Source organism: Anomaloglossus baeobatrachus, chromosome 1 (genome assembly GCF_048569485.1).
Source record: "Anomaloglossus baeobatrachus isolate aAnoBae1 chromosome 1, aAnoBae1.hap1, whole genome shotgun sequence".
Classification (NCBI taxonomy): Eukaryota; Metazoa; Chordata; class Amphibia; order Anura; family Aromobatidae; genus Anomaloglossus; species Anomaloglossus baeobatrachus.
Genome location: NC_134353.1, coordinates 686537290 through 686550775, shown reverse-complemented (window position 1 = coordinate 686550775; position 13486 = coordinate 686537290). Strand labels below are relative to the sequence as shown.

The following is a 13486-nucleotide window of genomic DNA, read 5'->3' as shown; positions in this document are numbered from 1 at the left end:
GTAGCTTCAATTGCTCGCCTTGTTTGCACGCTAGCTTTACTGCGCTCTAATCATCTGCATAAACGACAGTTACAATTCTATTGTGGGATCAGTATAATGCTGGTATATGGGAGTTTGTCAATGGATACATTACTGGTATCAGCCAAACTATATACACATGCAAGTATTACTTCTCAAAAGTTCAGGGCAAAAGGGAGACATTTTTTTTATCCAGAAGCTTCCAGAAATCTTGACGTTGTCCAAACTACGCACTACATGTAGATATATTAGGTAAGAGACCAGCATACACATCAATAGCGATATACTTCTCTCTTATGGTGTATTAAAGAAGGAGATAATTGGAGAAACATGGTGACGCTCACCCGACAAACAACCAAAATGCTAATTTGTCGAATGACTGGATTGTTTATAATGGAATAAATATATAATTGGTATCATCACCACATCCCATTTACTCAATATGCTACAGATAACAATTATTTATTTGCCAGTACAAGCAATCTGATCACCTAATGAATGAGCATTTTGCTTGTTCGTTGGGTGATCGCTGCAATGTTTACACAGGGTTATAATTGGAAACAATACCGTATGGCAGAGGTCCACAACCTTTGTGATCTGGAGAGCCACATTCAGCTCTGAGAGAGGGTCGCGTAAGTGACATCTAGCTCTAAAAGAGAGTCGAGAGCCACATCCAGTTCTGAAAGAAGGTCATGAGCCACATCCAGCTCTGAGAGAGGTCACGAGCCACATCCAGCTCTGAGAGAGGGTCACTAGCCACATCCAGCTCTGAGAGAGGGTCACTAGCCACATCCAGCTCTGAGAGAAGGTTGCAAGCCACATCCAGCTCTGAAAGAGGCTCACGAGCCACATCCAGCTCTGAGAGAGGGTCACAAGCCACCTCCAGCTCTGAGAGAGGGTCACAGGCCACATTCAGCTCTGAGAGAGGGTTGCAAGCCACATCCAGCTCAAAGAAGGTTGCGAGCCAAATCCAACTTTGAGAGAGGGGCACGAACCACATCCAGCTCTAAAAAAGGGAGGCAAGCCGTGTTTAGCTCTAAGAGAGGGTTGCAAGCCACATCCAGCTCTGAGAGAGGGTCGCAGGCCACATCCAGCTCTAAGAGAGAGTTGCGAGCCTTGTTCAACTGTTAAAGAGGGTCACGAGCCACATCCAGCTCTCTCCTCCCTCGCAGTAGTGACACCTACAGCCCCAATAACCAGTATAATGACAGTCAAGCTTTTCCACAGATATCACACAAAGGCAATATAAAAAGATTCAGGGGTTCATTCAGATCTGCTCTTCTACAGTATGTGGGGCTAGTGCTACTTACAAAAGTCAGCATCTGGACACCTGCTCTTCATGGCTGTTTTCTAGACCTTGTGCGAATGCACCAAGGTGGTAGACAGCCTTGAGCCTCACATCACATGCCCACAAGGCACAGGTGGCCCCCGAGCTACAAGTTGGGGAATTCTGCTGTATGGGGACAGAATGACTGCAGTAGTGATTATGCGTCATTGGATGATGGACTTGTATATAGTTGATTGAGACTCTTAACCCCTTCACCACCACACGCATTTCCTTTTTTGCGCTTTTGTTTTTTCCTCCCCTTCTTCTAAGAGCCCTAATTTTTTTATTTGTCCATCAGTATAGCCGTATGGGGCTTGTTTTTTATGGGACAAGTAGTACTTTTGAATGAAACCATTTATTTTACCATATAGCGTACTGGAACATGGGAAACAATTCCTAGTACGTTGAAATTGCAAAAAAAGAGCAATTCCACGTATGTTTTTTTATTTATCATTTTCACTACATGGCAAAACTGACCTGGCAATATGATTTGCCATAGTAGGAAGGATTGTAAGAGATTTTTGTAGTAACAGGTACTTTTTAGTATATTCAGAAAAACATCTGCAATGTAATCCTACACTTTACCATGTACCAACCAATCCAGTCTTTATTTAGAGAGCAATGTGTAGAGGATGACACAACTTGTCCTCATGTAAAACGTTTTTAATTTAGTAATTCATGGGATGCTTGAAGTCTCTTCCTACTAATGCATGTGTAATGCTAACACCACCTCGCTCAGCATGCGCAGAAATGAATGAAAATGTTGCACTGTAACCTATGCTCGAGTTTTATGGTTCTTTTTCTCTTTTCTTTTTCCTGCGCTAAACTTTATTTTTCTGCTTGTAATCTGCTGGCTTCTGAAGGCTGTTAAAAATATGGTTGGAATGGTAAGTACACTAATTGGCTTATTTTGCAATATGTGCCTCCGTTTCCTGACAGGAATGCAATTTATCAATATATTTTTGTATGATGACTAAAAATTAAAGTTTATTCAATAGAAAAAAATCATAATTTCACCTTGCCTAGACTGTTTTTCTAACCAATATACATTAGCATAAAATAACCTTCCTAGAAGACAGCTTAGCTAAATGAGAATTGAACATATGAAGCATCAATGCTTAAGGGTGCTTTACACGCTGCGACATCGCTAACGATATATCGTAGGGGTCACGACGTTAGTGACGCACATTGGCTCCGTTAGCGACATCTCAGCGTGTGACACCAAGAAGCGACGATCAACGATCGCAAAAACGTCAAAAATCATTGATCGTTGACACGTCGCTCCTTTCCTTAATATCTTTGCTGCTGCAGGTATGATGTTGTTCGTCGTTCCTGCGGCAGCACACATCGCTATGTGTGACACCGCAGGAACGACGAACATCTCCTACCTGCGTACACCGGAAAAGAAGGAAGGAAGGAGGTGGGCGGGATATTCTGCCCGCTCATCTCCGCCCCTCCACTTCTATTGGACGGCTGCCGTGTGACATCGCTGTGACGCCGCACGAACTGCCCCCTTAGAAAGGAGGCGGTTCACCGGCCAGAGTGACGTCGCAGGGAAGGTAAGTCCGTGTGACGAGTGTTAGCAATGTTGTGCGCCACAGGTAGCGATTTGCCCATGTCGCAAAACCGACGGGGGCGGGTACGCTCGCTAGCATGTAAAGTGCCCTTTAAGAGAAAAACTTTATCTGCATTTGGTATACAGTGCATTGAAAAAGTATTCATACCCCATGAACTTTTCCACATTTTTTCACGTTACACCCACAAACTTAAATGTATTTTATTGGGATTGTATGTGATATAAACACACTAAGTAGCATGTATTTGTGAAGGGTTAAGGATATGGTACATGGTAGTCAAAACTTTAATAAAATTAAATAGAAATGTCAAATTTCAGCTAAAAGGTAGAAAATGGACGTCATGATTTTATGTACTAACCAAGGCTATTATTATTCTGTTCTCTTGTTAATACAACCAGTGATGATTACTGCTATATGACGCATTTTGTCTTCCCTTTTAGCTGCACCAGGTCCTTGTTCAGCTGCAGGCCGACAAAGATCATGATTTCTCATCAGTGCCCATCCAGGTTTCTATCAGCGTTCAGCTTTGGAGATTGCCTGGGTGTCATGAATTTTTAGCAGCTTTAGGTATGTTCATATTTTTTACAAATATTTCAAAGTACCAGGCTGCACATATAGTGTATGAGAAAAGAAGAGAGCATTCTCCAGTTTCCGAGACTTGAAACAAGCTGGGATGTAAGCTAAAACATTACAGAGTGGATTACCCTACAGTTCTGCCTCTTCTTTTCTTTTTTTTTATGGTTCCTTTGGCTAGATGATAAACCACCATGAAGCATGTACCGTTACTCCCTACTAAGTATGCTGTGCTACTCTCCTTATGCACATTAACAATACTGCACATAAGTTTTGGGCAGGTGTGGGAAAAAATGCTGCAAAGTAATAATTCTTTAAAAATAGAAATGTAAATAGTTTATTTTTGTCAATTGACAACATTTAAACTGAATGAACGAAAGAGTAATCATTATCAAATCAATATTTGGTGTGATCACCCTTTACCGTCAAAACAGAATTAAAGCATCCATTTTTCTAGGTACACTTGGACACTTTTTGAAGGAACTTGGCAGGGAGGTTTGTTCCAAACATCTTGGAGAACAAACCAGAGATCTTCTATGAATGTAGACCCACTAAAATCCTTCTGTCTCTTTATGTAATGCCACACAGACTCGATGTTGAGATCATAGCTGTGTGGCTTATGATGAAGATCATTTTAAATTACATTGGCTTTATGTTTGGGGTCGTTTTACTGCTGCAAAATAAATTTAAAGACAATCAAGACACCTCCATGATGTTATTGCATGATGGATGAATATCAGGCTATACAGTGCCTTGCGAAAGTATTCAGCCCCTTCGAATTTTTAAACCTTTTCCCACATTTTACGCTTCAAACATAAAGATGAAAATTTAAATTTTATGGTGAAGAATCAAGAACAAGTGGGGCACAATTTTGAAGTTAAATGAACTTTATTGCTTATTTTAAACTTTTATGAAAAATAATAAACTGAAACTCGGAGCGTGCAATATTATTCAACCTCTTTAAGTTAATACTTTGTAGCACCACCTTTAGCTGCGATTACAGCTGCAAGTCACTTGGGGTATGTCTCTTATCAGTTTTGCACATCGAGAGACTGAAATTTTTGCCATTCTTCCTTTGCAAATAGCTCCAGCTGAGTGAGGTTGGATGGAGAGCGTTTGTGAACAGCAGTTTTCAGCTCTTTCCACAGATTCCCAATTGGATTCAGGTCTGGACTTTGACTTGGCCATTCCAACACCTGGATACGTTTATTTGTGAACCATTCCATTGTAGATTTTGCTTTATGTTTGGGATCATTGTCTTGTTGGAAGACAAATCTCCGTCCCAGTCTCAGGTCTTTTGCAGACTCCAACAGGTTTTCTTCAAGAATGGTTCTGTATTTGGCTCCATCCATCTTCCCATCAATTTTAACCATCTTCCCTGTCCCTGCTGAAGAAAAACAGGCCCAAACCATGATGTTGCCACCACCATGTTTGACAGTGGGGATGGTGTATTCAGGGTGATGAGTTGTGTTGCTTTTACGCCAAACATATCGTTTGGCATTGTGCCCAAAAAGTTCGATTTTGGTTTCATCTGACCAGAGCACCTTCTTCCACATTTTTGGTGTGTCTCCCAGGGGCATGTTGCAAACTTTAATTGACACTTTTTATGGATATCTTTGAGAAATGGCTTTCTTCTTGCCACTCTTCCATAAAGGCCAGATATGTGCAGTGTACGACTGATTGTTGTCCTATGGACAGACTCTCCCACCTTAGCTGTATATCTCTGCAGTTCATCCAGAGTGATCATGGACCTCTTGGCCTCATCTCTGATCAGTCTTCTTCTTGTTTGAGATGAAAGTTTTGAGGGACAGCCGGGTCTTGGTAGATTTGCAGTGGTATGATACTCCTTCCATTTCAATATGATCACTTGCACAGTGCTTCTGGGGATGCAGAAAAAAGAGGATGTCCAGCTCTTCAGGCAAAGAATCACGTCTTTATTTCATCATGCAGACACAGAGAATGACATGACCAGCACTACGCATTTCAGGTGAAAACACTCACCCTTAATCATGATTAAGGGTGAGTGTTTTCACCTGAAACGCGTAGTGCTGGTCATGTCATTCTCTGTGTCTGCATGATGAAATAAAGACGTGATTCTTTGCCTGAAGAGCTGGACATCCTCTTTTTTCTGCATTTCATTGGGCTGTGGCAGTGCCTGTCCGTGCTCCAGGACAGAATCGGGATTGAGCTTTTATACAGTGAGCTGATTCATACAAATTGGGTAATTGCTTCTGGGGATGTTTAAAGTTGTGGAAATATTTTTGTAACAAAATCCAGCTTTAAACTTCTCCACAACAGTATCACGGACCTGCCTGTTGTGTTCCCTGGTCTTCATGATGCTGTATGTGCTTTAGGCCTGCGACACACATCCATGCCGCCGGCACGTGTTTTCCATTTTTTGCACGTACTGGCGGCACGGAGACACGTTCAGCAATGCTACCCTATTGTAGCAGGCACACACGTAAAACCACATGGAACGTGTGTCCGTGTGCGTTTGTACGTGTGTGCGTTTTTCTACACGCTGACATGTCAGTGTTTTCTCCGGCAGCACGGGTGTCACACGGCCCGCACCTGTTCCACACGGGTGTAGTGTGGATGCGGTGCCGTGTGACATGCGCCGGAGAAAACACACGTGTCCGAGAAAAAAAAAAACCCTTAACTCACCTTCTCCATCCCTCCTGTCTCTGTTGCTGCTGCCACTTGCTGCCGACCGCATCTCATTATGCTAATTTAATATTCAGCAGGGAGACGGGAGGGCTGGAGACCAAAGATCAGCACCACGGACAGCAGGAAGGACCATGTGAGTATGTAAATAACCTGTTCTCCGTATGTTATCACAGATAGCATGCGGAGAACACACGTGGCCCGCACGTACCAGAGACACGTACTTACCTGCACACAACACGCAGGGGAAATACGTGTCTCTCGGCACGTGCGTGATTTTCACGTGAGTGTGTCAGAGGCCTTAAACAGAGCACAGAGACTATCTCAGGGCAGGTGCATTTATACGGAGAATTGATTACACACAGGTGGCTTATATTTATCATCATCAGTCATTTAGGACAACATTGGATCATTCAGAGATCCTCAATGAACTTGTGGAGTGAGTTTGCTGCTCTGAAAGTAAAGGAGACGAATAATATTGCACGCCCCACTTTTCAGTTTATTCTTTTTACAAAAGCTAAAAATAAGCAATAAATTTAATTCAACTTCACAATTGTGTCCCACTTGTTGTTGTTGATTCTTCAGCATGACATTAAAATTTTTAGCTTTATGTTTGAAGCCTGAAATGTGGGAGAAGGTTGAAAAATTCAAGGGGGCCGAATACTTTCGCAAGGCACTGTATACTGTACAGTAACTGTAACTGTACTGTTCAGCAATGAGGTCACCAAGAAATGGGCCGCAACAACATCTTGGTCATCTAATGACTTAGTGCACTAGATGAAAGTTACGTTATACATACTTTAAAAATTGGAATATGTCCAACAGTGCCAACATCTCAGAACTGGCAGCAGCCATTGGGACCCAGCTACGCACATCTACTGTTTGGAGAACTCTGGTCATGAGTCGTTTTTAAGGAAAAATTGTGGCTAAAAGCCGTACTTTTGACATGAACACAAATAGTCATTTATATATGAAAACATAGGATCTGGAATGCAGAAAAATGGCAGCTGGTGCTCTGGGCTGATGAGTCAAAATATTTGGATGTAACAAAGGGCAGTTTGTTTTTGAAGGTCTGGAGAGCAGTATGATAATTATCTTCAGGTAACATTAAAGTCAATTTGAGATTACATTTGGGCAAATGGAGTTGACCATTTGGACAACATTAAAGATGCCCCCAATGATGAAAAATACAGGTAGACACACGTATCCATCACGAAAAAAAAGAAAGTACGTCTCAGCAATCCACTGTATATCCAGATCCAGGCTGGGAGAGGAAGGATTGCACGGAAATGTGCTCCAGCTTTTAACTGGAGAAATCAAGGTCCACAAAAAAAAGTATTTAGAAATCCACAGCTTCAATCGTAAATATATTTAGCTTGAGCATGAGCCAACCCCCTGTCATGTGTGAAATAAATATTTCTCGTTTTATATACATAATTTTGGATTGCTGGATACCTACTTGTCCATCATGCAATACCATCATGGAGGCGTCCAATTGACTGCACATGTAGTTTGTAGCAGAACCCTTTATCAACTGTAACTTCATGCTTAACCCGGTCACCACCCGGCAATTTTCTTACAAGAGCCATACCTTTCTCATTTTTCCACCAATATAACAATATGAAGACTTGTTTTTTTGTGGGACAAGTTGTACTTTTGAATGACACCATTTATTCTGCTCCATAGTGTACTGGAAAACGGGAAAAAAATTTCAAGTGCTGTAAAATTGCAAAAAATTGCAATTCCAGAATGTTTTTTTATTTTATTTTCCATGTTCATTATATGGTAAAACTGACTTGGCAATATGAGGTCAGTACGAGTTCCTAGATACAGGATTTTTTATTTAAGTAATTAAAAAAAATTCAGAAATTTATAAAAAAAAAAAAAAAAGAAAACCTAATTTTGCATTTGGCAACATTTTCCAAAACCCGTAACAATCTCATTTTCAGGATCTGGTGCTAAACTATGTATTTTTTTTTGCGGCCTAAGCTGACGTTTTTAATTATACCATTTTGGTATAGATGTAATGTTTTGATCGTCTCTTCTTGAATTTTATTGCAATGTTGCAGCATTAAAAAACATAATTCTGGCATTTTATTTTTTTATTCTTGTTATCGATTGGATTATTTTAGATTTTGATAGTTCTGGCATTTTTGAACTTGGCAATACCAAATATGTGTATTTTTTCACTTTCATTGGGCCAAATTGGGGTGATTTGAACTTTTGTTTTTTTTTGTTTTTTTAAATTCATATTTTTTTAAAAGTTGTTTTTTTTACAGTTTTTACTAGTCCCCTTAGGGAACCTGAACCTGATACAGTCCATTGTTTCTGCTGTACAGAGCGGTGCATTAGTGTCCTTACTCCCTTACACCGTCCCCTCTTCTTGACCATCACTACCCACTAAAATGTCTACCCTTTATCTTCCAATATTTTTCCTTCCTCTTTTAAGCATGTCGTTATAACTCTATTATTAAAGAATCATCTCTTAACCAGAACTGTTCTGCTAAACTTCTTCAATTCCTTGGCCTCCTCCCGCTATCTTTCACATAATTCACTTCTTGACCCTTTAGAATTGAAATTCTGCTTTTTCATTCTATAGAAATTACTCTTAAGGCCGCTTTACACGCAACAACGTATCTAACGATAGGTCGTCGGGGTCACGGAATTCGTGACGCATATCCGGCCTCGTTAGCGACGTCGTTGCGTGTGACACCTACGAGCAACCGCTAACGATCAGAAATGCTCACCAAATCGTTGATCGTTGACACGTCGTTCATTTTCAAAATATCGTCACTTGTCCTGGACGCAGGTTGTTCGTCGTTGCTGAGGCAGCACACATCGCTACGTGTGACAACCCGGGAACAACGAACAACAGAGTTCCTACATCCTCCGGCAACAAGGTGGGAGTGACATGAATGTGGCTGCTCTCCTCCCCTCCGCTTCTATTGGTGGCCCGCTGATTGACGTCCGTCAAACGGACTTAACTTTCTAGCAACGTCGCTGTGGCGGGTGAACAACCTCTTTTTTAAGGGGGCGGTTCGTGCGGCGTCACAGCGACATCGCTAGGAAGGTAAGTCCGTTTGACGCGTCCTAGCGATATTGTTCGCCACGGGCAGCGATTTTCCCGTGACGCACAAACGACGGGGGCGGGTGCGATTGCTAGCGACATCGCTAGAGATGTAGCAGTGTGTAAAGCAGCCTTTACTAAAGTCTCTAATGATATCCAACAACCAAATATAATTGTTAACTACTGTGTTCTAATTCACTGGGATCTCACTGTGACATTTGAAACCATGGATCACCATGAGGGTACAGTTCTAGGTGCCATTCTTTTTCTGTTTTTAATCTCTACCCTATTGGACAAACCATCAGCAGATTTTGATTTCAGTATCATGACAATGATGATGACACCCAACTTTACACAACTTCTTCTTTCATCACCCCGCATTACTACTAAATGCCAGTGACTGTCTGTCTACTTTCTCTAACATCATATTTCCTCTCTATAAAATATGTTCATTTTCGTGTGTGGTTGTAGCAGAATTCTCAAGCAACATATCCATAGTCTCAGAGTCAATGTATGTATCAATAAGATCTTTCCTTCACTACCTACATTCAAACACTGATTTATCATGGTAATTGCAAGTTAAAAACATCTACAGAATCCGACCTTTTATTACCTTAAAAACTGCAAAATCCCTCGATCATTCTGATTCATTTTTTACTTGACTACTGCACCTCACTACTAAATGGTTTTCTCTCACTAAACTGGTCCCACAGCATCCAGGCTTATATTTCTGTGTAGTCAGTACACAATTGCCTCCACCCCGTGCCAGTCATTGTACTAGTTGCTCATCTGCAAAAAAACAATACAGCACAATTGTCAAGTTACCACTAGGGGACGCAAGGACTCAGGTAAGAAAAGAACTCCTGAGTGTGGTTAGGCAAAAGCTCACTAGAGGTCGCTATCACAAGAGCAGGGATAGTCGATAAGTCAGGGTCTATGCCGGGATGTCATGTCTGTACCGAGGAGAAAACTATCCAAAGTCAAAGAACAGAAGCCGTGGTCGGATACCAGGAGTGCAAGTAAACACAGGGGAGGACGTGGGGGACATGAGCCATGACAGGAGACCAGAGGACACGGAGGTATGGACGGGCAGGAGAAATGGAGATCAGGACAGGCCTGGAGAATGGAAGTCAGGTCAGGTCGGGGGGACGGGGTTCAGGTCAGACAGGAGGTACTGAGGTCAGGTCGGGCAAGGGAAACAGAGGTCAGAACAAGCAGTGTCAGGTAGCAGGACAAGAAACAGGGAACTTCTCCCAGGAACGGAGCACACTGAAGAGCCAGAAATATCAAAGACGGCATCCCAGAGATAGCACCATCAAGATATGGCAGCGTGACCCCCGGAACAAGGCCAGACCGAACAGGCTCCTCCCAAGAGACCTAAACCCTGGAGGCAGGATACATGTACCGGCTCAGAAACGGCCATGCATGAATCAAGACAATATATCACACACTCCTACGAAGCTCTTCATATTGCCGTACCACCATCTCCTTCCTCATCACTGTCTATCAACCTACCTGTGTTTTCCATTCTGCTAATGACCTAAGACTAACATCCTCCATAATCTTAACCTTTCACCTCCATCTCCAAGACTTTTCTTATGCTGCACCGCTTCACTACAATGCAGTACACCGGATAGTAAAGCTAATTTCCAATGTCCAGCTCACCCCACTAATCTAACTGTCCTTAGTTCTCCCTTAAAACACCTATACCTTTCTCAGAATCTATCATCTATTCCCATACACATCATGCACTCAATGTCATTTGTTTCTGTACATACAGATACTGGCTGGTGACTGTGTTTTTAGTACCCTTATTATAAAGATGGCTGGACCGTACACTACAAGCAGTTTTTACCTTTTGTGTCTTCCCTACTTCCTTTTATATTGTCAGCTTGTTAACCAGGCCCTCACTCCTCTTATTCAAATTAATGAATTCTGTGTTCCTCTGTAGGGTCTGTAATTTTCTGCACTTGTACTGTCTGTATTGTATAGTGCTGTGGAATATAAAATATTAGTATTATTATTATTGGTCAAACGTTTGAGGGTTTTGAGAAACCTTTGTATTTTTGTTCCTTGTAGGTTTTGACCTGTGTGAAGTAGGACAAGAAGAAGTCATACTGAAAACTGGCAAACAAGCAAATAAAAGGACAATGCAATTTGCTTTGCAGTCCCTTTTAGCTCTCTTTGGTAAGTTTTAGAAATGTGTTTTATGTAAGATAATTTGTGCTTATGTAGGGAAAACTAAGACTGCATTACTATTCAAGAATTTACATTCTGCACTGCATTAGAATGTAATAAGGATTTTGTTATAAATCAAAAAATGGGCAAATGTCCTAGTAAGTTAAAGGCAAAAATTCTGTTTTTCCATAAATGGCAGCATATTGGATTTAGCTATTTATAAACCCCATTGTATGAGCTTCTCCACAAAGTACAATTGTACTGAGGGTTCACTGATCATTACACAATTAATCAGAAAGCATTACAATACATTGGTGATGTGCCTGATCCCTCAGAGTGAGAAATCACCTTTATAACCCCTCTACCCTCTATATATAGTAGTTCCAAGGGCAATTAGAACGTTTTTCTCCAAAGACGATATAGTTTTCATTAATATATACCAAAATTGTATCAAGACTCGAACTGCAAATATGGAAATAGAGTACCATATTTCTCGTTTCTCTAGAAATCTGGCTTAAAGGTAATTTCCATCTATCAAAAATATAGATAACTTACAGTTTTGCTGGGGGTTCCACAAGCTGTGACTTCCAGATGTCGTGAGATTGGGGCTCCGGAATCTAAGAACGCAGCTTTGCTGCCCTTTCTTGAATAGTTCGGAGGTGCACATGGCTGAACTCAACCCCATTCACTGTCTACCGGAATGCCAGAGAAAATCAAGCACTGTACTCAGAACTGATATACACAATGAATGAAGCAGAATCTAAGCATGCCCACCTCAGTTCTAGTGCGGAAAGGCACTGCAGATCCCTATTCTCAAGGTTTCAGAGCCCAGATGTTAGGATCATGGGGGTCACAGCAGTTGGACCCTCAAAGTTCAGCAAAGTTAACCCCTATTCCATGAATAGGGAAGAATATGTTTTTTTTGGGGCGGATAACCCTTTTCATTGCAATTTAGATTATTGACAAATTAATCATTGATTTATGCAAAAAAAAACCAAATGTGTGTGCCTCACTAGTCATTTTTCCAAATTGTCTTGAAAGGGGGCATGGCTTTAATTTAAAAACGTGCCGGGTTTACTATTGGCATATACCAGTTTTTAAGCACATACTGGTGACCTAAAGTAAGCCAACTAAAGGGTACTTTACATGCTGCGAGTGTACCCGCCCCCGTCGGTTGTGCATCACGGGCAAATTGCTGCCCATGGTGCACAGCATCGCTAACACCCATCACACGGACTTACCTTCCCTGCGACGTCACTCTGGCCGGCGATCCGCCTCCTTTCTAAGGGGGCGGTTCGTGCGGCGTCACAGCGATGTCACCCGGCAGCCGTCCAATAGCAGAGGAGGGGCAGAGATGAGCGGCCGTAACATGCCGCCCACCTCCTTCCTTCCTCATTGCCGGTGGACGCAGGTAAGGAGATGTTCGTCGTTCCTGCGGTGTCACACATAGCAATGTGTGCTGCCGCAGGAACGACGAACAACATCGTACCTGCAACAGCAACGATATTTGGAAAAGGAGCAACGTGTCAACGAGCAACGATTTTTCACGTTTTTGCACTCGTTGATCGTCACTCCTTGGTGTTACACGCTGCGATGTCACTAACGGCGCCGGATGTGCGTCACTAACGACGTGACCCCGACGATATATCGTTAGCGATGTCGCAGCGTGTAAAGCACCCTTAAGAGTTGGTGTAAGATACGACAAATCCATTGGATATTGTGTACCACTATGTATATGTTGGCACATCTTGTAAATGTCAAGTCCAAGTGTATGCTGTCTTCTTATTGCACAGTATTAGGAAATGATACTGACTTAGGTCCAAGATGAACTTTATCATTGTAAATTATAAGTTTGGTTTTTAAAACCGGAATCACTTAAAAATACTTCCATCATTTTTTATAGAAACATTGTGTATTTGTGTATACTTTGGTTTATTGTAAGCCACATGCAATGTATAAATTGGGGTGATAAAATTATGTCACTGGAATGCTCCACTCTTGGTAGAACAATGAAATGGTAACTGTAAAAAGCGGCAAAGACTGTGCTACCTGTTTGCTTCAAATAGCGGCATCCAAGTCAGA

At 41.8% G+C, this 13486-nt stretch overlaps 1 protein-coding gene across 2 annotated transcripts in view; it reads left to right on the top strand.

The window, feature by feature from the left end:
- TTC28 (tetratricopeptide repeat domain 28) overlaps positions 1-13486 on the top strand; it is a 672774-nt gene that overhangs the window by 650978 nt on the left and 8310 nt on the right. The window contains exons 19-21 of one of the 2 annotated variants that reach the window (XM_075320118.1): positions 2209-2232; positions 3363-3489; positions 11306-11413. In XM_075320118.1, the coding sequence (XP_075176233.1) occupies positions 2209-2232; positions 3363-3489; positions 11306-11413 (259 nt within the window). The remainder of the gene's footprint in view (positions 1-2208; positions 2233-3362; positions 3490-11305; positions 11414-13486) is intronic. The other variant, XM_075320126.1, reaches the window with a different exon arrangement.